Source organism: Pseudoliparis swirei, chromosome 3 (genome assembly GCF_029220125.1).
Source record: "Pseudoliparis swirei isolate HS2019 ecotype Mariana Trench chromosome 3, NWPU_hadal_v1, whole genome shotgun sequence".
Lineage (NCBI taxonomy): Eukaryota > Metazoa > Chordata > Actinopteri > Perciformes > Liparidae > Pseudoliparis > Pseudoliparis swirei.
Window position 1 is genome coordinate 187,448 of NC_079390.1, and position 26,078 is coordinate 213,525.

The 26,078-nt window shown below is 48.2% G+C and overlaps 1 protein-coding gene and 1 long non-coding RNA gene across 3 annotated transcripts in view; one reads left to right on the forward strand and one right to left on the reverse strand.

Moving 5' to 3' along the window:
• The first annotated feature begins 14,645 nt into the window (after positions 1-14,645).
• LOC130212248 (uncharacterized) lies at positions 14,646-18,594 on the forward strand. 2 transcript variants are annotated; one of them, XR_008835254.1, is made up of 3 exons: positions 14,646-17,081; positions 17,163-17,211; positions 18,448-18,594. It is a non-coding gene; the product is annotated as an uncharacterized LOC130212248 (long non-coding RNA). The 2 variants fall into 2 exon arrangements; XR_008835255.1 differs by having other exon boundaries at positions 14,646-16,728; positions 16,815-17,211.
• A 311-nt stretch (positions 18,595-18,905) lies between these two features.
• LOC130212186 (gamma-aminobutyric acid receptor subunit beta-2-like) overlaps positions 18,906-26,078 on the reverse strand; it is a 62,295-nt gene continuing 55,122 nt past the window's right edge. Inside the window, exons 8-10 of the mRNA XM_056443330.1 lie at positions 25,691-25,935; positions 22,224-22,364; positions 18,906-21,564 (exon numbers count right to left, since the gene is read on the reverse strand). Of these exons, the coding sequence (XP_056299305.1) occupies positions 21,217-21,564; positions 22,224-22,364; positions 25,691-25,935 (734 nt within the window). The 3' untranslated portion in view covers positions 18,906-21,216. The remainder of the gene's footprint in view (positions 21,565-22,223; positions 22,365-25,690; positions 25,936-26,078) is intronic.

Genomic DNA, 26,078 nt, shown 5'->3' on the forward strand with positions numbered 1-26,078 from the left:
CTCCTCTAAATGTCTGCACTCACTGACGTGTTGACGAAGGTCCTCAGGATGCTGCATGTCTCCTCGACCATGAACATCCCAGAGAAACGCTCCCTGGAAGGCTTCCCCCCCACGAGGGTCCGATGGGGTCCAGGCCTCGGCTCCCGGCCGTCATGTCCGTCCACATTTCTTCATGGACCTGCTTTGTGCTCGTGGCAGCGCCGCGTCGGTCCGTCATCAAACCATCGATGGTCTGCAGCGCTGAGCCGACAGGTGAGCTGATGAGTCATAATCCCTCTGAACTCCTTACCAGTTAAACGCCTTATAATCTGCAGTAACGTTAATTTACGAGTGATTTACCAAACCTATTGTCCTTCAGTAGTCAATGATTTAACAGAGGAGTCACGGGTAGATATATCAGGTATGAGCACTCACCTCTAAAAAAACCTCCCCAGAGCACCGCGACGTAAACATCCAGAGACACGTAGAGTCATCAGCCGTGTTGTTCATCTTTACTGCTTCATAGTGGCTCATGGGGAAGAAGTATTATACACACCCTGTAGTGAGCGAGCTGGTATAATTATATACACATTATTATTATCTTAGCTTCATACAACACTGGAGTAGATGCACTTTTTAACTCGCAAGTTCATCAACTGTTCACTTTATTCTTCGTCATAGTGTGGATAAGATATATATAAATATAAATAAATATATATAAATATAAATTTAAGAAAAAGAAATGGACATAAGAGAACCAGGTCATTTCACTGAGATGAACAGGGTTCTGGTGGAGTTCTCACTCCGATATGGACTTCACTCCAGAATGATGCAACATGCTGGCCGTGCACTATTTAAGCGACTGTCTAGAGACTCTTATCTTTACAAAATGGGTTTCTTGGAAATGACCCAAATGTTTTATCTTTTTGTGTCAACGACATAAGTACCAGCTAGTTGGAGGCGCTGCATAGAAGGAACCATCAACCTCACAGTCCCTGTAATGGATGACTATAGCGACGGGATAAATAACCTCTAAGGACGCCGCACCGTCCCGGCCGGTTGTTGGCGAGTCGCCGATTCGTCTCGGCTGAACGGCGCCGTCTGAACTCCTCGGTGAACAATCTCTGCACATGAAAGGTTGGCCTCAATCTCAGAGCCCAAAAAGCCCTTTGAGTGGCTGTAAGGAGAACATACAGCAGTGGTGACGTGTGCAGAGCCCACGAAGGCACACGGCTAACGGTACATCTATTGTTCATCAGGTCACATGACATCTATGACACCTGTCCATCCTGGAGAGGGATCCTCCTCTGTTCTCTCCTCAAGGGTTCTGACCCTGAAGGGTTGTTTGGGAGTTGTTCCTGATCCGATGTGAGGTCAAAGGTCAAAGGTCAGGGATGTCTATGTGTACAGACTGTAAAGCCCTCTGAGGGGAGTTTGTAATTTGTACACACACACACACCTAATTGTTCCGCATACTTGTCTCCCGACGTCACGTTGACCCCCAGTGGACCGAGCAGGAAGACTGCAGCCGGATTCCTCCGTGACGAGAACGTGAGGAATCTGCACAAACAAGTGCATTCACACACACACACACACACACACACACACACTCAATAGACACACACACTCAATAGACACACACACACACACACACACACACACACACTCAATAGACACACACACACACTCAATAGACACACACACACTCAATAGACACACACACTCAATAGACACACACACACACACACTCAATAGACACACACACACACTCAATAGACACACACACACACTCGAGACACACACACACACTCAATAGACACACACACACACACACACTCAATAGACACACACACACACACTCAATAGACACACACACACACTCAATAGACACACACACACACACACTCAAGAGACACACACACACACACACACACACACACACACACACACACTCAATAGACACACACACTCAATAGACACACACACACACTCAATAGACACACACACACACTCAATAGACACACACACTCAAGAGACACACACACACACTCAATAGACACACACACCCTTTCTGAGAGCAAGAAGCAGCGATGAAATGGAGGAAACTTGCCGCTGCTCTGAATAATGCAGGAGCTCACAGGTGAGGGTTTAGATGTGAACGCGCTGCGACGTGATTGGATGCTCGAGGGTCTCGGGCCGCCCGGTAACCGGGTGACATCACACCGAGACGGAAACTGAAAAGCCACTGAACTTATGTTTTATATACGATGTAATTATGCTCTTAATGTACTTAATGCAGCGTCTATGTCCTAGAAGCATCCCACTCAGTAACCTCTGCCAACAACTTTTGATTTGCTTTGAAATTAAAATGTTTTGATTTCTGAGCCGGAGTAATTGTGATGTCCAACGTGCTGACGTGTTTACGGGACGCATCTCATTTAAACTCTGGTCATCAGTGTTTGAGTCTCTAACGTCATGAAGCAACGTCCCTCTGCTGCAGGAAGAGCGGAGCTGAACTTTTAATGACCCTTAGAGGTGGGACGGTATGAAAGGTGCGTGTGTGTGTGTGTGTGTGTGGGTGGGGGGGGGGTGGTATTGAACCAACAGCATGGTAGGCGTGTAATAACTGGAATCGCCCGGTGCCCTTGAGCCCCTCGCAGACCTGCACAGAATCCTGTTGCTCTAGAAATAGACTTCAGACATTAAATTGCCCGTTTGTGTCGGGACACTCGAGGTCACACTCGGGGTCACACTCGGGGTCACACTCGGGGTCACACTCGAGGTCACACTCGGGGTCACACTCGAGGTCACACTCGAGGTCACACTCGGGGTCACACTCGGGGTCACACTCGAGGTCACACTCGGGGTCACACTCGGGGTCACACTCGGGGTCACACTCGAGGTCACACTCGGGGTCACACTCGAGGTCACACTCGGGGTCACACTCGGGGTCACACTCGGGGTCACACTCGAGGTCACACTCGAGGTCACACTCGGTCACACTCGGTCACACTCGGTCACACTCGGTCACACTCGGTCACACTCGGGGTCACACTCGAGGTCACACTCGGGGTCACACTCGGGGTCACACTCGGGGTCACACTCGGGGTCACACTCGGTCACACTCGGGGTCACACTCGGGGTCACACTCGAGGTCACACTCGGGGTCACACTCGGGGTCACACTCGAGGTCACACTCGGGGTCACACTCGAGGTCACTCTGCGTCGCTGATGCAGGAGCGATGAAGTCTTTGACATCTTTAGAGAACGCCGTGTCGGATCAATACCGTTGACAGAACCCGTCCACTCTCCACACATTTAGTTCAGGACACTCAGGATTCTACGTTTAACATCAGCGAGGTGTAACATGTAGTTCATCAGAGGTCGAGCTCCACTCTTTAGTGATCTTTGTGCCCCTCATAATAATAATAAGATTAATAACTCATTAATGGTGCCTTAAAGAACCATGTTTTAAGGTTCTTTGAAGAACTCTTTTAGGACACGGTTCCTTAGAGAACCCTGGTTTGAAAGGTTCTTTGAGGAACCAGAAATGGTTCTTCTATGGCGTCACTCTGAAGAACCATTTTCGGTTCCTGATGGCTCCTCCATTGTTCTGAGTGCAGGTGTCTTCTTCCTCCACACTGCTCTTCATCCTGTGATTGCAGGTTCTTCACTCGTCTTCCTCCATCATAGACCTTACGTCTCAAACTATCACCGGCTGCAGTTATTTCTTCTTCCTCTTGGTCTCCCTCTCCCCATCTCTCTTCATCTTCACACACACACCCTTTAGCTCCTGCGTGGCCCCATCATGGGCAACACGTTTCCCATTCCCTTCCCATTAGCAGCTGAAGGTCATCCTAATGGGGCCACTGGGATCCCGATGTAATTGCAATTGAACACAAAGACAATTAGACATTGATGGGACAAGCCAACACACACACTAAGCTATTCCTATAACAAGTCCCTGCCTCAGTCGCCATCATCCTCCCACTCAGTCACTCCATCTGCCATCAGCCATTATCTCCTCTCCAACCTCTCTGACCCTTCCAGTCAGTGGACTCGTACTCGCTGCCCGACAGATTTTCACTTTAAATGTACAAATCACAATATTGAAAGTCCAGAATTTGAGCAAAGAAAGCCACAATGTATCTAGACGAGCTTCAGGACATTGAGTCTAACCGGTGGATGTGAAGGCACGGACCTTAAAGAACGTGTTGGGCTACAATTAAAATGTTTTCCAAGTACAAGAAATTTATATATAGAAAGAGAGCGATTTTTTAAATTATTTTTTTAACAAGTAACCGGAAAAAAAAAAATACATATAAATATATATATATGTATATATATAGAGAGATTTTGTATCTCTTTTTTTCCGGTTATTTGTAAAAAAAATAAAATAATTGTGGGCTGTGATATTTTCTTTTTACAAGTAACCGAAGAAAAAAATAAAATAAAAAAATATATATATATATTTGGGGGGGGTTACTTGTAAAAAAATAAAAATAATGTGGGCTGCGATATATTCCACCCGTTAGTGTTTCTACTCAAGGTAATCGATCCAGTTGTGTTGTGCCTTCGAGTAGCGCACAGTTACACTTTTTATGTGTGGAAACTTCCCTTTTGCATTTTCATATCGAAGCACATCAAGTGAAGGTGTAGAGTCGTCTCACAGGATGTCAAGGGGGGGGGGGGGGCATAGCTCAGACCTCTGACACAGCAGACCTGACCTCAGTCCAGACTGATGAGGTCCGCTCTTCCTCATTCGACAGGTTCTGCAGGAAGCCATCAGAACGATGACAAATCACCAGAGAGAAAAGAAGCGGGACGTTAATAATTAATCATAAAACCCGTTAACAGAAGGCGATAACGGTCCAATTAACACCACGGGTTAATAATTAAGAAAGCGTGTCGCTTAATGGAGAATAGCTGGTCCACCTCAACCCTTCAGAAACCTTAGACCCCCCATGGGGTCTTTACTGATATAAAAAAAGCATATATATATATATCAATGTTGCACATCAAATTAAACAACAGAGCCTGAGCTACAAGAATCCGCCTTTAAAAAAAGACTCAAGCAAAAAACTAATATAATTCTCTCTCTCTCTCCCCCCTCAGCTGGCGGTAACTGATGGCTTCCCTCCGTGTGTGTTGGCTTATCTTTGGGCCTTCTGGTCACTTTCCAGATGCAAGGCACTAATCTGGTTTCTGAAGCCCAAGAGTTTTTGCCCCGTCACCTTTTTCTGTCCTTGGCCTCTATTATTATTACTGCAAAACATAATATGAGTAACTATGGAAACGACATGAGGTAAAAACACCTCCGAAATATCTTTAGAGCCGTAGAAAAATAAATAAAAAGTACATCGCCTAAATTATGAAAGAGAAAACAACGAAAATTGAAATTGGCAAACAATGAAATAAATAATATTGTTCAACAAGTTGCAGAACGTTAAACGTATAAAGAAACATGGAGAGGTCCTCCTCCTCCTCCGAGGAGTAGAGCTCATTCTCGTGTTTTCCAGAAACTCGAACAACAATTCGACACGACTTCAACAATTTCAAAGTCTGTCGTTCCGAGTTGAGGGAGGGCAACGGTTTCTCTTATGTGTGTGTATGTGTGTGTGTGTGTGTGTGCATGTATGTGTGTGTGTGTGTGTGTGGTCCCAGCTGATGAATAGTGGAGCGGTTCCATTCCATCTCATTTGGGGAGCTGCTCCCGGGTTCCTCTGAATCTCATTGCAGCCGTCAGGAAGGAAACACTGAGATCCGGTGTTGTTGTTGTCGTCGTTAATATGGGATAACCCAGTACAAATATGGGAGAAACCCTGTGACTACAAATAGAAAAGAAAAAGGAGCATTTTAGCAACACAACACCGGGCTGAAGCCGGGTCACAGAGGCACGCTTGACTTCCCTCTAAACTCTCAGAAATCAATCCGTCCCCGACGTCTCCCTCACTGCGTCCTCCTGACCGGCTCCCACCTTTCTGCTCGTCTTATTTCCCGTCGTCTCGGGGGCAGCTGGAGGAATAATTACTCCGAGAGAACTCTCCACCTCGCCCATGCCGAACGGATCCCCGAAGCTGTAAACAGGTCAAAATGACTTTGGCTTTCCTCGTGGGATTCTCCCTCAAATCGACTTCTTTGGCTTTATTATTAGAGTCGGAGCTAAGGGGCCGTCCCCGTGGCCCCGGTGCTGGAGATTGGGTTTGTGACCACACCGACAGCTTTAATGCGTTTTCCACTCTGTCAAACACCGTGGAGGACAAGCTTAATACTCAGTTGCCGTTTAATTCCATGTGCCGAGTGATCTGTAAATCTTTTCTTTTTCGTTATCTATTCCAAATTGGAAACAGCAATCTGTGTTTCCTCTTTCGTCTTCAGTAATATAGGAGACATATTAGTTTATCTTTCACCTACAAGTCTCACATCTCATTGAAGACAAGGTCGCCTCATCCATCGCATTTTCTTTTTTGGCTCTCTTCGAAGGCGGTCGCATTTTCTCTCCCTCTCCTCCCCATGACCTTCCCTTCCCTGCTTGGCTTCTCTCGTCATGTCTTGTCTTGTTTTATACTTGAGAGACTCTCTCCTCATCGCTCTTCGAACTAAAAACCATGGACCGATCAACTGATCATCTGATCAACTGGTCTCTCAACGCAATTGACACCGTCTTCTCGACGAGAAGCTTGGGTTCGGGGGAACCTGCCCGTCCTGCCGGGACGTTGCAGCTGGTTACACGATGGACGTGTCGTGTGCCTAGCAGCCTTTCCGTGGAGGACCTAGATGACATCTACCTATTCGGAACTATGATTACAGGATTTCTGCTGTTTGGATTTGGCGTTGCCCTGGTTTATCGGAAAATTAAGGAAACGGTGACAGCCGTTAAAAGCCCCTAATGGCTGCCCGACGAAATTGGATCGATTTGAAAAATGGGAGGAAAGTGGTGGAATAGTAGGTGCGCAAATTGGATGTAGCTGCTGGAAGACCAAACAATCCCAATCTTATCTGCTTTCTGCTCCCTCAACCAGAACGGGCCTTGGCCAAGGCCGTTACTGGAACCACAACTCCTGAAGATCGCTGAAGTGAGAACCTCTCTCATTCCTTCCCCCTATCCACAGACACCTGTGGTTGTTTTCTCCCAGGACCTTTCAAGGCTATCTCCATGGCAACGACCATCTTGCGGACTGAGAACTCTGTCTGTTGTGGCCTGGGGGAGGACGACATACCAGAACACGCACACACGAACTTTCAATAATACTGATTGCATTCACTACCCCTCCCCATCCCACGCCTTCGCCTGCTTTTTACCCCAGTGTGACAGGACGGGTCTGTGGCTGGCGCTGCTGTGTTGGCGCCGGACTGGCTGGCTGCTTGTCGGTGCTGGTTACCTTCTGCCCCAATGGATGGGCTTAGATCACCCAGTTGTTGGATTACCTCCCTCCCCTTCCTACTCGTTGCAAGTCATGTCTAAAATGTATGTGCTTATGTGCTAAGGTGTTTTTTCCTGCTCCCACACTGTACCCCTCTCGGGGCATAGTCGGGGGGTTGGTGTTTTTTCTCGCCTTCTTCCCTCATGTTATGCTGTAATCTTTCATCCACCCTTTCTTGTAATTTCGATGCTTTTGTACCTGTACTCTGGCAAACGACAAATAAATATATCTATCTATCTATCTATCTTATCATCTTTTAAGATTATGCATTTAGACATTCGATTAGCGCCCCAATTTACGCCAGAAGGGCTCATTAACCACTTCCTGCCTCAATGGCTCTCCAAGATGAAACAAAGAGGAAGGAGGAAGATGCTGATTCATACATTGCAGATTACAGACGTGGTAGGAGGACACAAAGCTCATGGGAAAAAATACTCTTTTCCAAAAATCGGCTGTTCTGTATATTTAGAAGAAAATTACATACTTTTTAATGCTCCGATGTAATTGCGTGTCATTATTTGAGCCAAGAGGTTCTCACAATGATCTCAAGAGATTTTATTAAAGGGTTTAATGTAAGAAACACTATGAAGCACTTTGTAAAACGTGTTGCAGGATTGCACAAAAAGTGCAATGCAGGACATTTGACTATGGTTTAGTTTCAGGTTATGAAAGTTAAAGATTTTATGTTTTCTAAGCTTTTAGGGGTAAGCAATAGCAAAACATGTAAATTAGCCATTGCAATCGTGTCCTGCATTTCCACACGTAAAACCCAACACGAGCAACACATTCTTATGCAATCTGCAAACAAAAGTGCTCTCCCACACGGGGTTAATTCATTCTGGCTTGTGATGAGAAGAGGAAGGAAACAGTGCCAAGCTAAAATAGAAAGTCAAAATCCCAAACAAAGAGCGTTAACATTGATTGGCATCTTTGTTGTCAAACTCTCGTTATCTTTCATATTTCAACCTCCTAAACGACGGAAGCCAACGCGGCAAACAAAACACCGGAGACAACCGGTGATCACAGGAGACGAGCGTACATAATTACAACCGTCAAACCGTGATTAAAATCACTTTCCCCTCGGTTCTGTTGTGAGAAAGTGGATGAAGAGCGATGTGGCGACGCCTCGGAGACGCCAATGATTCATCTCCTCTTCATCGCTGGCTCAGTGGAGCCGTCTGGAGGTCAGGGATTCTCCTCTCTGGAGCTGCCTTCGCACCAAAACAATGAGATGTTTCCGTGGGAGTATTTAACCAGAGCAAAGTCACCGGATAGACGTGAGCGGGAGACAAATATTCGCCTCAAGTTTAAATATTCAAACTTCGGCGAATCGAGCCATTCAGACTAGAGGTGAAGGTCGCCTACGGGTGATGACATCATGCATTCAGAGGCGTTAGATGTTCAGACGTGTGGGATGTCCTCAACAGTATGAAGCAGAACTAGTGGTGAGTTCTTCATGGTGGATGAAGGAGCTGATAACTGTTTCCACGGAGATAAGCCCCGCCCCCTCTAAGCCCCGCCCCTCGCACGAGTGAACTCCTGCGAGTTTTGGTGTGAACGCGGCTTTACTAGGTGACCTTTATCGAGGCACACAGTGGTTTCGACTGTGTGTGTATGTGTGTGTGTGTGTTCACACACGTTCACCCTATACAAGTACAAGTGTCAAAAGGGGGCGGGCTTCAACCAATCGGCTGAGAACCGGTTCACCGGCTGGCGCCGGTGCTCCAAGCACCCAGAAACCACAAACAGCTTGCATCTTCATCATCACTTCCCTCTTCTTCACACGTCCTTAAAACCCTTCTCCCTCTCTCTCTCTCTCAACTCTAACGCGTTTTGAAAAGAGCCGTCATTCTTTCACCGCCGCGTTCACATTTCATCTCCATTGCTCTCCTCGTGGCAATAAGTATCAGAAGAACACTAAATCACCGGCGCCGCCGCCTCGAGGTAATGAGGAACGCCATCGAGGCTTCAGGGGGGAAATGAGAGGGAACCGACAACGCCACCTGGGGAATTACACCCCCGAGAACAACAAGCTTAACGACCAAACCGTGGGCTTCTCCACAAGCGCTAAAGCACACGCTCAACCGATGAAGCAACGGCTCGGTGACCGGGAATGGAAGCCAATCACCGAGATGAGTAAACGGCATCGACCACATCAGTCCTCAGACCACACAGAACGTTCTGGAACATGAGAACCACCACGAGCCTTCAGTGTGGTTCAGTCAGGTTGACACACATGAAGGCAGCAAAGCGTTTCAACACATTCACACGGCAGCTGCACACGACCGCTGCGTTCTCACGGCAGCATTCTTCACACGTAATCCACCACAGCAGCTCAGAAGAAGAGCTCCTTCCCCTGCGAGGGCTTTGACTTCACCATTCCACCAGTCCTTCAGCAGGTAACCCCGCCTCCAGTCTTACCCTGACGTGGTGGAAGTCCTCCTCTGATCTTTGAGGTGACAAAGTGGAGAAGAAGAGCCGCCGTTGGCTCTCACGTCCTTGTTGGCCTCCATTGGGTGATTTTTCATGCCAACAGGTGCAATTAATAAACTGCCAATTAGGGAACTGGTTGTGGGAGGAGCCAGTGGGTGGGCTGCGTTCACAAGTCTGTGAAGCGTTCCCTACCACACAGTGTAGCTTCCATGACAAGAGTTAGCAAGCTATAACGTGCATAAATATGACATAACATGCATAAATATGACATACAATGCATAAATATGACATATATACGGGCTCTGTTACAAATGAATTTTTCCTTCATCGTGATTATATTCTATCTCTTTACTTCAGTGGCGGGCCGTGGGCCTGGGGCCTGGGCCTTCAGTGAGGTCCTACACAGTCCCACCCGAATTAATCCACTTCTTATTACTATCATTATGATGCCATGGCTCTAGACCAGGGCTCAATACGTTGATCGCGGCGTAGTATTGGTAGATCGCATGACATTAAAAAAATTGGCCCGCCCCCGTCATTTTCTCTATAGCACGTCTTTGTTCATTTATTAAACTAAACAGCCGTCTGATGTTGATCGTATCTACACAACAGCATGTCATTTCTCTCGGCTCTGTCTCGCGTGCTGCAGAATGCATCGGGACGGAGAAAAAGAAGAAGAAAAAGTCACTTGCACGAGTTTGTTCACTAAACAGGGCATTGTCGCACCCAAAGCTGTTTCACCGTGATGATAAAGACACATAACTATTCACTGAAAATAAAAGAAAGAAAACAAATAATTTGCAACATAGGCTATTTGCCATTTTATTTTGTGCCAAACATACATACACATTTAATAAAAAATAGAATGCATTGTATGCCGACTCACCAAAGACTGATTATTTGAATACAAAATCCATCCTTCTTTCTTTCCTCAAGAAGACTTAAATGACTCTGTTGTACAGTCTATCAAATTCAGTTTCCTAGTTCTGAGGTTCTGCATTTACCTGCCCATAGGCCCCGCCTCTCAATATTGGTAATCCAATCAAAAGACGTGCAGCACTCGCCTGCTAGCTGGCTTCTGTGCCGGTTCCGGGCCTTCTAGAAGGCCTAGAGGAGCCAACTCTAAAGCTGATTGGTTGACACAACATCGTCATTCCCATTCACTTGAAGCTACCAGCGCCCGCAATGTTGATTCTGAAGGCCTAAGGGCAGATTTTAGCCCCCTGGCAACACACGATGGCTGAATATGATTGGATAAAAGATCGAACATAAAGACCAGCCCTCCAAATCTCAACCTGGCGCTGGCAGCAGCGCAACCAAGAGGAACGCTATGAAATTAAGAGAATAACTCTTACTCTGGGAAATAATTGAATACATATTTGTGGGAAAATATATTTAGAAAAGAATATATATTCTGATGATGTTTAGGCCAGCAGAGAAGGCCTTGCTGGCCCTGACGGCCCGCCACTGCTTTACTTAGATGGAAGATCTCTTTTTTTACATTTTTGCTTCTCTTCTTCATGCCCTTCTCCTCAAAGGTTGAATCAGACTCAGGAGAAGCCCGGCGAGGGACACCAAATCACACGGGATCATCTCCCTCACCTCCTCCCATCCCTCCAACTGACTGCCACAGGGGAGGAGTCAGGGGAGGAGTCAGGGGAGGAGTCAGGAGAGGAGTCAGGGGAGGAGTAAGGAGAGGAGTCAGAGGAGGAGTCAGGAGAGGAGGAGTCAGGAGAGGAGGAAGGAGAGGAGTCAGGGGAGGAGGAAGGAGAGGAGTCAGGAGAGGAGTCAGGGGAGGAGGAAGGAGAGGAGTCAGGGGAGGAGGAAGGAGAGGAGTCAGGGGAGGAGGAAGGAGAGGAGTCAGGAGAGGAGTCAGGGGAGGAGGAAGGAGAGGAGTCAGGAGAGGAGTCAGGAGAGGAGTCAGGGGAGGAGGAAGGAGAGGAGTCAGGAGGAGTCAGGGAGGAGTCAGGAGAGGAGTCAGGAGAGGAGTCAGGGGAGGAGTCAGGGGAGGAGTCAGGGGAGGAGTCAGGAGAGGAGGAAGGAGTCAGGGAGGAGTCAGGAGAGGAGGAGGAGAGGAGTCAGGAGGAGTCAGGAGAGGAGTCAGGAGAGGAGTCAGGGGAGGAGGAGTCAGGGGAGGTCAGGAGAGGAGTCAGGGAGGAGTCAGGGAGGAGTCAGGAGAGGTCAGGAGGAGGAGGAAGGGGAGGAGGAAGGAGAGGAGTCAGGGGAGGAGTCAGGAGAGGAGTCAGGAGAGGAGTCAGGAGAGGAGTCAGGGAGGAGTCAGGAGAGGAGTCAGGGAGAGGAGTCAGGAGGAGTCAGGAGGAGGAGGAAGGAGGAGTCAGGAGAGGAGTCACAGGGAGGAGGAGGAGAGGAGTCACAGGAGAGGAGGAAGGAGAGGAGTCAGGGGAGGAGTCAGGGGAGGAGTCAGGGGAGGAGGAAGGAGAGGAGTCAGGAGAGGAGTCAGGAGGAGAGAGGGGGGGAGGAAGGAGGAGAGGAGGGAGGGGGGAGGAGAGGAGAGGAGGAAGGAGAGGAGTCAGGGGAGGAGGAAGGAGAGGAGTCAGGAGGAGGAGGAGAGGAGACAGGAGGGGAGGAAGGAGAGGAGTCAGGAGGAGGGAGGAGGAGGAGGAGTCAGGAGAGGAGTCAGGAGGAGTCAGGGAGGAGGAGGAGTCAGGAGGGAGTCAGGAGAGGAGTCAGGGAGGAGGAAGGAGGAGTCAGGGGAGGTCAGGAGGAGGAGGAAGGAGAGGAGTCAGGAGGAGTCAGGGAGGAGTCAGGAGAGGAGACGAGGAGAGGAGTCAGGAGGAAGGAGTCAGGAGAGGAGTCAGGAGAGGAGGAAGGGAGGAGTCACAGAGAGGAGGAGAGGAGTCAGGGGAGGAGTCAGGAGAGGAGGAAGGAGAGGAGTCAGGGGAGGAGTCAGGAGAGGAGTCAGGAGGAGGTCAGGAGAGGAGTCAGGAGAGGAGTCAGAGGAGGAGGAGGAGGGAGAGGAGTCAGGAGGAGGAGAGAGGAGTCACAGGGAGGAGGAGGAGAGAGGAGTCACAGGGAGGAGGAGGAGAGGAGTCACAGGGAGGAGGAGAGAGGAGTCACAGGGAGGAGGAGAGGAGTCACAGGGAGGAGGAGGAGAGAGGAGTCACAGGGAGGAGGAGAGAGGAGTCACAGGGAGGAGGAGAGGAGTCACAGGGAGGAGGAGAGAGGAGTCACAGGGAGGAGGAGAGGAGTCACAGGGAGGAGGAGTCAGGAGGAGGACTGAGGAGAGGAGGACTGAGGAGAGGAGTCAGGAGGAGGAGAGGAGTCAGGGGAGGAGTCAGGGAGGTCAGGAGAGGAGTCAGGAGAGGAGTCAGGGAGGAGTCAGGAGAGGAGGAGGTGAGGGAGGAGGAGAGAGGAGTCACAGGGAGGAGGAGGAGAGAGGAGTCACAGGGAGGAGTCACAGGGAGGAGGAGAGAGAGGAGTCACAGGGAGGAGGAGGAGTCACAGGGAGGAGGAGAGAGGAGTCACAGGGAGGAGGAGGAGGAGTCAGAGGGAGGAGTCAGGAGGAGGAGGAGAGGAGTCAGGGAGAGGAGGAAGGAGAGGAGTCAGGAGTCACAGGGAGGAGGAGAGAGGAGTCACAGGGAGGAGGAGGAGTCACAGGGAGGAGGAGGAGAGAGGAGTCACAGGGAGGAGGAGGAGAGGAGTCACAGGGAGGAGTCAGGAGGAGGAGGGAGAGGAAGGAGAGGAGTCAGGGGAGGAGGAGTCAGGAGGTCAGGAGGAGGAGGAGAGGAGTCAGGAGGAGTCAGGAGGAGGGAGGAGTCAGGGAGGAGTCAGGAGGAGGAGAGGGAGAGGAGTCAGGAGAGGAGTCAGGTCAGGAGGAGAGGAGGAAGGAGAGGAGTCAGGGGAGGAGAGGGAGGAGTCAGGGGAGGAGGAAGGAGAGGAGTCAGGGGAGGAGTCAGGGGAGGAGGAAGGAGAGGAGTCAGGAGAGGAGGAAGGAGAGGAGTCAGGGGAGGAGTCAGGGGAGGAGGAAGGAGAGGAGTCAGGGGAGGAGGAGTCAGGAGAGGAGTCAGGAGAGGAGTCAGGGGAGGAGTCAGGGGAGGAGTCAGGAGAGGAGTCAGGGGAGGAGTCAGGAGAGGAGTCAGGAGAGGAGTCAGGGGAGGAGGAAGGAGAGGAGTCAGGGGAGGAGTCAGGAGAGGAGTCAGGGGAGGAGTCAGGGGAGGAGTCAGGAGAGGAGTCAGGGGAGGAGTCAGGGGAGGAGGAAGGAGAGGAGTCAGGAGAGGAGTCAGGAGGGGAGGAGTCAGGGGAGGAGGAAGGAGAGGAGTCAGGGGAGGAGGAAGGAGAGGAGGAAGGGGAGGAGTCAGGAGAGGAGTCAGGAGAGGAGTCAGGGGAGGAGTCAGGAGAGGAGTCAGGGGAGGAGTCAGGAGAGGAGTCAGGAGAGGAGTCAGGGGAGGAGGAAGGAGAGGAGTCAGGAGAGGAGTCAGGGGAGGAGTCAGGGGAGGAGTCAGGAGGAAGGAGAGGAGTCAGGGGAGGAGAGGAGTCAGGGGAGGAGTCAGGAGAGGAGTCAGGAGAGGAGTCAGGGGAGGAGTCAGGAGAGGAGTCAGGGGAGGAGTCAGGAGAGGAGTCAGGGGAGGAGTCAGGGAGGAGTCAGGGGAGGAGTCAGGGGAGGAGGAAGGAGAGGAGTCAGGGGAGGAGTCAGGAGAGGAGTCAGGAGAGGAGTCAGGGGAGGAGTCAGGGGAGGAGGAAGGAGAGGAGCGTGTGCGGGATCCACCTGGCGTGTGAAGCCTCACAGCGCCGTCTTCCTCCACACATGCTGAACAATGACCTCATCCCCCGGGTACTCACACTACCGACTGTACACGGGATGATGACATCACTGACGTCGGTTTTATTCTGGAAAGCGTAGCCGGAGGGGGGGAGGTGTGCAGCCCCCCTAGTGGACGTCTCTGTCCCTGCAGGCGTCTCTCTGTGTGGGATGTGTGAGTGAAGTCTCTCTCACCTCTTTGTGCTTCACGCTTCCCTCTGAAACTCTCGTGCAATGAACTCATTACTTCGGGCTTTCCTGTGATGTGTTAAACCTCGAGCACAGAGTTAGTGCTTGTTGCTCCTCCGAGGTTTCCGTTCCACTCCAGATCATCAGCAGGTGCAGGCGGCGGCGTGGGGGAGGAGCCGCCGCGATGCCAGGTGCTGTCGGAAGATTATATGGCAGCACCTGATTGGCTGATGGCGTCACAGTCCTACACTGTTGGTAGAAAACAACCTGTCGGCGCCCACTGCTCTCACCCTCAGCCCCCAGGAGGCGCTCAGGCCTCTGCTCAGTGGCTTGATGTCTGATAATGATACATTAATACGTGCATATGTTTCTTTGTGACGTCGAGCCGGAGGCGACACGTTCTCGGGGTCGTCCGTTCTCTGGAATGAAATATCTCTCTCAGGGAATTCTCCTTTTAAGCACCAAGCTTTTTGTAGGCCTCTGCTCCGAAAAGTGCATACCCACTAAAAAGGTTGTATCGCCGCAACCACGAGGGCTATTTTAATATTTTTTACATTTTTAAACATGTCTTTCTTTTGTCCTCCAGGTAGAGGCTCTCTGCAGCTCTCTCCTCCATGAGGCTCTCTGCAGCTCTGTCCTCCAGGTAGAGGCTCTCTGCAGCTCTGTCCTCCAGGTAGAGGCTCTCTGCAGCTCTGTCCTCCAGGTAGAGGCTCTCTGCAGCTCTCTCCTCCATGAGGCTCTCTGCAGCTCTGTCCTCCAGGTAGAGGGTGAGAGTGACTCACAGGAGTCAAACAAAGGGAATAGTTGACGTTCCTCTCTTTTGGGCTCCTGTCATCCTGCTGCTCTGCTGGATGTTCTGGATGTGGCCCCCAGCGCGAGGAGCCCGTCTCCGTGTTCTCCTCCTGTCGGCACATTGCAGCGTCAAGCTTCAAAGTGACGCTCTGTTAAAAAAAAAAAAAAATTTCACACGCAGAAAAAGACACAGAACCAAACTTCTCTGGCGGAACACGATGTTCTCACAGAGGAGGAGGAGGAAGAGGAGAATCTGTGTCACGTCGTATCGTCGCCCATCCAGAGGACCTGGATGGCTCGTTGCTGATTCCTCGACAAGCCAGCCGGCAGCAAGACACACACACACACACACACACACACACACGCACGCACACACACGGCTGACAGTATCTTTGCTCTAATCAGCATCTTAATTAGTCTGCTAGCAGCGCTCCATTAACACACATATCACTGCTAATTAAGCGGACACACACACACACACACACACACTGAGAGGAAGAGAGACATTAGAGATGCTTCTTCAAGTCTTATCAAATAAATAAATTTACAAAGCAGAATAACAAAAGTGAAGTTTAATCCGTCGACCTCGTTCTTCTCTCAGCAAAGAACAGCAGAACAAGCTCCGCCCCTCGATGATCCACGCTTTGCATTTTATTATTATAGGAATTAATTTTTCCTTCCGTACTTTCTACCAATCATCTAAAAAGGTTTCTTATTTAAATGATCCGACTCACTCTGCGCCGCATGCCTTGTTTCATTTCATATTCCCACCTTCATGTAATTAAACGGAACTATAGTTTCCCACATGGACCAGTATTCATAACAAACACGCTACATGCGTGTGTGAGTTCTGCTTCGTATGTCAATAGCCTCTCATCACATTTATGTCACGGTTGTCGTAGCGACAGCGAGGACCCAAATGCCGACAACTTGTTCCAAACCGATATTTAATTCTGAATTACAGGTAACGCAGGACGACGAGCCACGCGGTACGACGCCTCACCCGGGAAAGAGAGAACGGGGTCTACACACGGGCAGGTGGAGGTGATTGGACAACGGGGAACGAGACACAGGTGGACACAATGAGGGCGGGGCCAGCACTCACACAGGAGGAACCAATCAGGACCAGGGCAGACGACCACAGCGAGACAGGTGACACAAGGACTTCAAAATAAGACTCACAACAAGACAGAAACTCCAGATCCTGACAATTTAACAATCTAATCCCCGGGCACTAGGACCTGGGGGAGGCTGATGCGCTGGCTGAAGCCTCAAACTACGAGGCTGCAGGTTCCCCCTCAGCTGAGTGAGGGGCGACCCAACGTCATGAGAACACAGGTGTGTTCACGTTGACTCACACATCGAGCTCACCTCACACACCACGCTGACCCCCTGCTGTGAGGCCGTGATGTCACACCCCCTGAGGTCACGTGACCTGCGTCCCAAACTCACGCCGTATCGTTTACCTACTGGCGTATTCTCTCTCTGATGAAGGCCACGTTCCAGTGAGTCGGTCCATCCGCCCCTGATGAATATTATATTAAATATTATATCATTTGAAGTTTTGCTCCTCCGTTTGCTTTCAGATGTAATATTTCCTCAGCGGTCGTTCTTTATATGACGAGTGTCTCGCAGGTGAGTCACCTCCACGAGAACGCTGTGAAACATTGTCTGAACCACCACCACCGCTTTCTACACACACACACACACGCATGCACACACACCTACACACACACACACACACACACACACACACACACACACACACACACACACACACACACACACACACACACACTGGGCTGTGGGTGGCATCAAACAGGGTGCTGTGGGTGAACGATGAAGAGGAGCATGTTGCATGAGGCTCTAATGTCTTTGTGGAGTTGCCAGGCCCACAGCTCTGTGTCATGACTCCCCAGAGCTCCACCAGAGCTCCACCAGAGCTCCACCAGAGCTCCACCAGAGCTCCACCAGAGCTTCACCAGAGCTCCAACAGAGCTTCACCAGAGCTTCACCAGAGCTCCAACAGAGCTTCACCAGAGCTCCACCAGAGCTCCTCTTCTCCTCCACTCCCCAAATCAGCCTCACTCTGAGCTCGGAGAAACAAAAACAAAAGAAAATACAAGTTGAAAAAGCTCTTTGTTGCCATGCCGATTATTGCATTTCGAGAAGGGATAAAAAACCTTCCGATAATATCTGGATTGTTTCAGTGCGTTGCCCAAAGGCACTTCTTTTGTTTTGTGTCACGGCGTTTCATCCATCCACATTTCTTTAGAAGCAGAATTCCGTCAGATATCTTAATGGCTGCCGGCGTGCGGCGCCGCTTCGCACCAGCAGCCCATGGCAACGGCCGTCTTCCAGAAACCCATGCTCTCATTATCGCCATGTAATGCGCCACACGACCACCAGGGGGCAGATCACACGTGTGACACATTTTAAATATATATATATATATATAAATATATTTAAATAAATAAATATATATAAATTTATATATATTACAAATATATATATATTTATTATACATGTATATATATACATATACACGTATATATATTTATTTATATTATATATAAATATATTTTAATATGTATATATTACTGGAACAACAACTCCCCCGAAGATCACTGAAACGAGAATCTCTCTCATTCCCTTCCCCCTATCCACAGACACCTGTGGTTGTTTTTCTCCCAGGACCTTTCAAGGCTATCTCCATGGCAACGACCATCTTGCGGACTGAGAACTCTGTCTGTTGTGGCCTGGGGGAAGACGACATACCAGAACACGCACACACGAACTTTCAATAATACTGATTCGCATTCACTACCCCCCTCCCCCCATCCCACGCCTTCGCCTGCTTTTCACCCCCAGTGTGACCGGACGGGCTGTGCTGGCGCTGCTGTGTTGGCGCCGGACCGGCTGGCTGCTTGTCGGTGCTGGTTACCTTCTGCCCCCAATGGATGGGCTTAGATCACCCAGTTGTTGGATTACCTCGCCCCCCCTTCCCACTCGTTGCAAGTCATGTCTAAAATGTATGTGTTTATGTGCTAAGGTGTTTTTTCCTGCTCCCACACTGTACCTCTCGGGCATAGTCGGGGGGTTGGTGTTTTTTCTCGCCTTCTTCCCTCATGTTATGCTGTAATCTTTCATCCACCCTTTCTTGTAATTTCGATGCTTTTGTACCTGTACTCTGGCAAACGACAAATAAATATATCAATCAATCAATCAATATATGTATACACTTATTTAAATATGTTTGAGTTGGGACGAGATCCCACATTTGAGTGCATCTCATCCTCATAAATAGAAAAATGTACAAAAGCCAATAATCAGTTTCAGTAGATGTCAAACTCTATCTGATCCCATTTGTTTTGTGTAAGTTTTATCATTTTTATTCTTAAAGAATAAGCAAACAAGATGAGAAGACATGTCGTGTCACATAATCACCAGAAACATAACAAAATCTCCCAAAACTAAACATAACAATATAATTGACGACGTGAAGATGTTTCATTGGATGAGTCTAAACACTGGGAGGCGATTGCACAACGTTCAACGTTTACATTTCAGTCGCGGAAATGACCATCGTAAAGGCTCCTTTAGAAAGATGGAAATACTCTTAATAACATCATTAATATTTGAAATACCAATCCGATATACTTTTAATACATTGTAATTACAGACTTATGTTCAAACATTGAATTGAAATCAGGTGAAATTAGTGAATTAAACACAAATAAAGTAAAAATAATTCAATAAGAGAGGAGAAACATAAATATCATAAAGCGTTACTACTGTACAGGTCATGCAGCGAGACGTCACTGTATGTGGCTACATGTTAAAGGAAATAAATAAAATATGTGTTCACACACAACGTCTCAATCACAAAGAATGGAACCGAGATAAATGAACCTTTGATCTCCGTTGTTAGTGAACTCTAAAGAATCAAACAGGCTGCAGGTCCTGGTGGTTCATGGTATTTGGAGTTAGTCCACATCTACAGGGATAACAACCCTCAGTGTATGTCACATGTTAACCTTGTTGTGACTGTAATCCTACTAGTATATAAGGTACCATATATGGTTCCTTACCCGTTGTGGTAAAGAAGTAAGTTACCATATTTGGTTCCTGGTCCGTTTGTGGTAAAGAAGGAATTCACCATATTTGGTTCCTTGCCCGTGTGTGGTAAAGAAGGAATTTACCATATTTGGTTTCTTGCCAATTGTGGTAAAGAAGGACATTACCATATATGGTCCCTTCCCCATAAGCACCAGGTAGTAGAACAACGACATGCAGCCTCCATGGCTTCAAGAACTTGTGTGCAAAATCTTTTATAATAAACTCCACGTCGTATTTTCAAAGCTCGTTTTGTAAACACGTCGTAATTACGTGTTGCGTGTTGTTTGGCATTCACGGCCCCGTCCTTTATTTTTTAAATCTGGAAACAATGGACGACTCAGAGGTTGCAGACTGATTATGGTTGTATTAATTTGGCTTGTTAGGCAGATGTAATGTTTAAACTCAGAGGCAACCAAAGGGGAAAAAAATCATCTGCGTGAAAAATCTATGAAAATAATGGCGTCAAAGGCTGAAGTCTGAAGGCTTGTTTGTGCTTTTTATTTCTGTTGACCCACAGATACTTTAAAGTATCCGTGTTCTTCTGGAACCTTCAAAGAATAGATAATAAAGTGCCTTTGTCAGCAGTTTTGATGAGTTTCTTCTGAATGTCCAGGACATGAGTCGAGAGAGCGGATGGGCTGGAGGTCATATCCCTATAATACAAGCTATACATGTGTGTATATATATATTTATATACATCTAAAGATTAAAATACTTTCTTCAGATTCAGATGTCCCCAAAATACATTCATACCGTGTAATTATGTTTTGGGGTAGAACATCAATAATAATCATACTAATATAGAAGTAAAAGCCAATTTGGCAACAAAAAGAAAAGACAAATATTTCATATTTTCTTTCTTAGTGCAATCTGAGTTAAAACCTGGAATTTTTGGAATGCTCTTTGTCGATATGACATAACGCTTCTGTATTAAAGTGGTTCATGAAGCGAGAAGATGCTCAGAAATAAACCAGTTCGTGCTCCCAGTGTAATAAAGTAGAAAAAGATTGATACATTACTTCCGTAGTATACATGATATTGTAAATAGTGAAGTTCAGGCCCTTTTGTTATAAGTATGAAATCAACAATACATCTTGTGTGTTTGACATAATTCACCTTAGAAAACGCTGCGGACCTGAAACTCGCTTTAACACTATTTTAATCGTCATTAATCGTAAAATTATCCTTGGTTGTCACTGATCGGTTTTTAACGGATATATTTTAGCAAAGGAATGTGTGTGCTGTCGATCTAACATAAATAAAAACATAACAAATATGCAAACAAACATAAAAAAAATGGCGAGATACACAATGTACAGAATATGTACAATTGAAACCGTTCGGATCAGGCACCTTATATGTTCGTAATCTCCGTTTTATAAGGTCGTCGCGAGGTGTTCCGGGATGTGATGTTCCAGTCCCGGTCATATAAAGTCCAGTTTTACAAGATCACGAAGAAATGAAACAAACCGGGTTCAAACGAACGCGAGTCGCCGCGTGTTCTCACCCTCTGAGTTTCTTTTAGTTGACGTAGTAAAGCCAGTAGATGACGTTGAAGAGGGAGAAGACGGCTGGGAAGATGACCCGCGACCATTTGTCAATGGAGTTCACGTCAGTCAAGTCGGGGATGTTGATCTTCAGCTGCGACGCGCGCCTCCGTAGACGGCTCTTCTTCTGGGTCATGTGACACTCCAGCGTGTTGCGCCCAAAGTTGTGCCGGGCCAGGCCCGCCTTGCGGTACTGCAGCGTGGAGCTGTCGTACGTCAGCATGGTGTTCCGCGGGTCGTTGAGGCCCAGAGCCAGCTCCGACACGCCCATGTCGTTCTTGATGTCCAAGGTGCCCAGAAGGATGTTTTCATGCGTGTCCATCTGAGGAAGAGTCAAGTGGGCGGGGCCTATTATAACAGTTTACTCACATTTAACCCAGCATGACAACGCTAGATGGTAGATGGAGAGGAAGATGGTGTCAATCAACTCAAGATACATGGGAGCTACATTCACCAGGAGGCCGAAAAGTCATCTAAATATCTGCTGGTGTTGAACTTCTGTCTGCTGGATGTTCTTCATGATGTGAACATATGTCAGTGTTGTGTTTGTTCGGCAGTGTCAGTGGATAGAAGCAGTTTTTAACCCTTTAAGGGGCTCGTTGTAATACTTTGAAATTCAAAATGTCAACACTACAATGCTATTGGAGGACATACCAATCCTGTTTTACTGTTTTTTTAAAGGTAGATAATCAACATCAACGAAGTTACCATACATGGTTCCTTGCCCGTTGTGTCAAAGAACGAAGTTACCATATGTGGTTCCTTGCTCATTGTGGTAAAGAAGGAAGTTACCATACATGGTTCCTTGCCCGTTGTGTTAAAGAACGAAGTTACCATATGTGGTTCCTTGCTCATTGTGGTAAAGAAGGAAGTTACCATACATGGTGCAGTGCATGTTGTGGTGAAGAAGTAAGTTACCATATATGGTTCCACATCCGTTAAAGGCTTTTAAGTACATTTTAAAATCCATTTTTGCAGTACCTTGTTCTTGTGTTCTCCGAGTCCAATGGCTCCGTCGTCCACAAAGATGGGTTCCCACAGCGGGTCGTGACCATCGAGGTCCCTCTGCTTCATCCGGGCGTACAGAGTGTCGTCTCGGCCCACGACGCTGCCCACCAGCCACTGCAGGAAACACAATCACCACGGTTACTCGAGCCTCCGGAGAGCCACCGCAGAGGAGTCAGGACTGGTGTTAGATGAGGAAGTGAAGGCTACATGGTAGTGTTGGATGAGGAAGTGAATGCTACATGGTAGTGTTGGATGAGGAAGTGAAGGCTACATGGTAGTGTTGGATGAGGAAGTGAAGGCTACATGGTAGTGTTGGATGAGGAAGTGAAGGCTACATGGTAGTGTTGGATGAGGAAGTGAAGGCTACATGGTAGTGTTGGATGAGGAAGTGAAGGCTACATGGCAGTGTTGGATGAGGAAGTGAAGGCTACATGGTAGTGTTGGATGAGGAAGTGAATGCTACATGGTAGTGTTGGATGAGGCAACATGGTAGTGTTGGATGAGGAAGTGAAGGCTACATGGTAGTGTTGGATGAGGAAGTGAAGGCTACATGGTAGTGTTGGATGAGGAAGTGAAGGCTACATGGTAGTGTTGGATGAGGAAGTGAAGGCTACATGGTAGTGTTGGATGAGGAAGTGAAGGCTACATGGTAGTGTTGGATGAGGAAGTGAAGGCTACATGGTAGTGTTGGATGAGGAAGTGAAGGCTACATGGTAGTGTTGGATGAGGAAGTGAAGGCTACATGGTAGTGTTGGATGAGGAAGTGAAGGCTACATGGTAGTGTTGGATGAGGAAGTGAAGGCTACATGGTAGTGTTGGATGAGGAAGTGAAGGCTACATGGTAGTGTTGGATGAGGAAGTGAAGGCTACATGGTAGTGTTGGATGAGGAAGTGAAGGCTACATGGTAGTGTTGGATGAGGAAGTGAAGGCTACATGGTAGTGTTGGATGAGGAAGTGAAGGCTACATGGTAGTGTTGGATGAGGAAGTGAAGGCTACATGGTAGTGTTGGATGAGGAAGTGAAGGCTACATGGTAGTGTTGGATGAGGAAGTGAAGGCTACATGGTAGTGTTGGATGAGGAAGTGAAGGCTACATGGTAGTGTTGGATGAGGAAGTGAAGGCTACATGGTAGTGTTGGATGAGGAAGTGAAGGCTACATGGTAGTGTTGGATGAGGAAGGAAGGCTACATGGTAGTGTTGGATGAGGAAGTGAAGGCTACATGGTAGTGTTGGATGAGGAAGTGAAGGCTACATGGTAGTGTTGGATGAGGAAGTGAAGGCTACATGGTAGTGTTGGATGAGGAAGTGAAGGCTACATGGTAGTGTTGGATGAGGAAGTGAAGGCTACATGGTAGTGTTGGATGAGGAAGTGAAGGCTACATGGTAGTGTTGGATGAGGAAGTGAAGGCTACATGGTAGTGTTGGATGAGGAAGTGAAGGCTACATGGTAGTGTTGGATGAGGAAGTGAAGGCTACATGGTAGTGTTGGATGAGGAAGTGAAGGCTACATGGTAGTGTTGGATGAGGAAGTGAAGGCTACATGGTAGTGTTGGATGAGGAAGTGAAGGCTACATGGTAGTGTTGGATGAGGAAGTGAAGGCTACATGGTAGTGTTGGATGAGGAAGTGAAGGCTACATGGTAGTGTTGGATGAGGAGTGAAGGCTACATGGTAGTGTTGGATGAGCAAGTGAACGCTACATGGTAGTGTTGGATGAGAGGAAGTGAAGGCTACATGGTAGTGTTGGATGAGGAAGTGAAGGCTACATGGTAGTGTTGGATGAGGAAGTGAAGGCTACATGGTAGTGTTGGATGAGGAAGTGAAGGCTACATGGTAGTGTTGGATGAGGAAGTGAAGGCTACATGGTAGTGTTGGATGAGGAAGTGAAGGCTACATGGTAGTGTTGGATGAGGAAGTGAAGGCTACATGGTAGTGTTGGATGAGGAAGTGAAGGCTACATGGTAGTGTTGGATGAGGAAGTGAAGGCTACATGGTAGTGTTGGATGAGGAAGTGAAGGCTACATGGTAGTGTTGGATGAGGAAGTGAAGGCTACATGGTAGTGTTGGATGAGGAAGTGAAGGCTACATGGTAGTGTTGGATGAGGAAGTGAAGGCTACATGGTAGTGTTGGATGAGGAAGTGAAGGCTACATGGTAGTGTTGGATGAGGAAGTGAAGGCTACATGGTAGTGTTGGATGAGGAAGTGAAGGCTACATGGTAGTGTTGGATGAGGAAGTGAAGGCTACATGGTAGTGTTGGATGAGGAAGTGAAGGCTACATGGTAGTGTTGGATGAGGAAGTGAAGGCTACATGGTAGTGTTGGATGAGGAAGTGAAGGCTACATGGTAGTGTTGGATGAGGAAGTGAAGGCTACATGGTAGTGTTGGATGAGGAAGTGAAGGCTACATGGTAGTGTTGGATGAGAGTGAAGGCTACATGGTAGTGTTGGATGAGGAAGTGAAGGCTACATGGCAGTGTTGGATGAGGAAGTGAAGGCTACATGGTAGTGTTGGATGAGGAAGTGAAGGCTACATGGTAGTGTTGGATGAGGAAGTGAAGGCTACATGGTAGTGTTGGATGAGGAAGTGAAGGCTACATGGTAGTGTTGGATGAGGAAGTGAAGGCTACATGGTAGTGTTGGATGAGGAAGTGAAGGCTACATGGTAGTGTTGGATGAGGAAGTGAAGGCTACACGGCAGTGTTGGATGAGGAAGTGAAGGCTACACGGTAGTGTTGGATGAGGAAGTGAAGGCTACACGGTAGTGTTGGATGAGGAAGTGAAGGCTACACGGTAGTGTTGGATGAGGAAGTGAAGGCTACATGGTAGTGTTGGATGAGGAAGTGAAGGCTACATGGTAGTGTTGGATGAGGAAGTGAAGGCTACATGGTAGTGTTGGATGAGGAAGTGAAGGCTACATGGTAGTGTTGGATGAGGAAGTGAAGGCTACATGGTAGTGTTGGATGAGGAAGTGAAGGCTACATGGTAGTGTTGGATGAGGAAGTGAAGGCTACATGGTAGTGTTGGATGAGGAAGTGAAGGCTACATGGTAGTGTTGGATGAGGAAGTGAAGGCTACATGGTAGTGTTGGATGAGGAAGTGAAGGCTACATGGTAGTGTTGGATGAGGAAGTGAAGGCTACATGGTAGTGTTGGATGAGGAAGTGAAGGCTACATGGTAGTGTTGGATGAGGAAGTGAAGGCTACATGGTAGTGTTGGATGAGGAAGTGAAGGCTACATGGTAGTGTTGGATGAGGAAGTGAAGGCTACACGGCAGTGTTGGATGAGGAAGTGAAGGCTACATGGTAGTGTTGGATGAGGAAGTGAAGGCTACACGGCAGTGTTGGATGAGGAAGTGTCCTCACACTCGGCTCTTCATCACGGCGGTGCCTCTGCAGAACACACACGGAGGCCTCGCTCCGAAGGGAAGAGACTCTCCTACCTTGTTGGGGTCCATCCTCATCTTCTCATTGTTGGCCAGCGTTAGCTTCTCAGCTGCTCGTTTCTGACGCTGAGGTCCTCGCCCAAAGAAGATGTAGTTGACCAGCGCGTACTCCAGCAGGGCGAGGAAGACGAAGACGAAGCAGCCCATGAGGTACATGTCGATGGCCTTGACGTAGGGGATCTTGGGGAGCGTTTCTCTCAGGTGGGTGTTAATGGTGGTCATGGTGAGCACCGTGGTGATGCCTGCAGGAGGAAGACCGTATTCATCACGGCAGGAACACGGATCCACGAGGCTGCAGTGGACTCACACATTCATTTCCTTCTGATTAAATCAAGAGCAACCAAAGAGCAACTTCCCACCAGCCGGGAAGCCAAATGGCGGACAC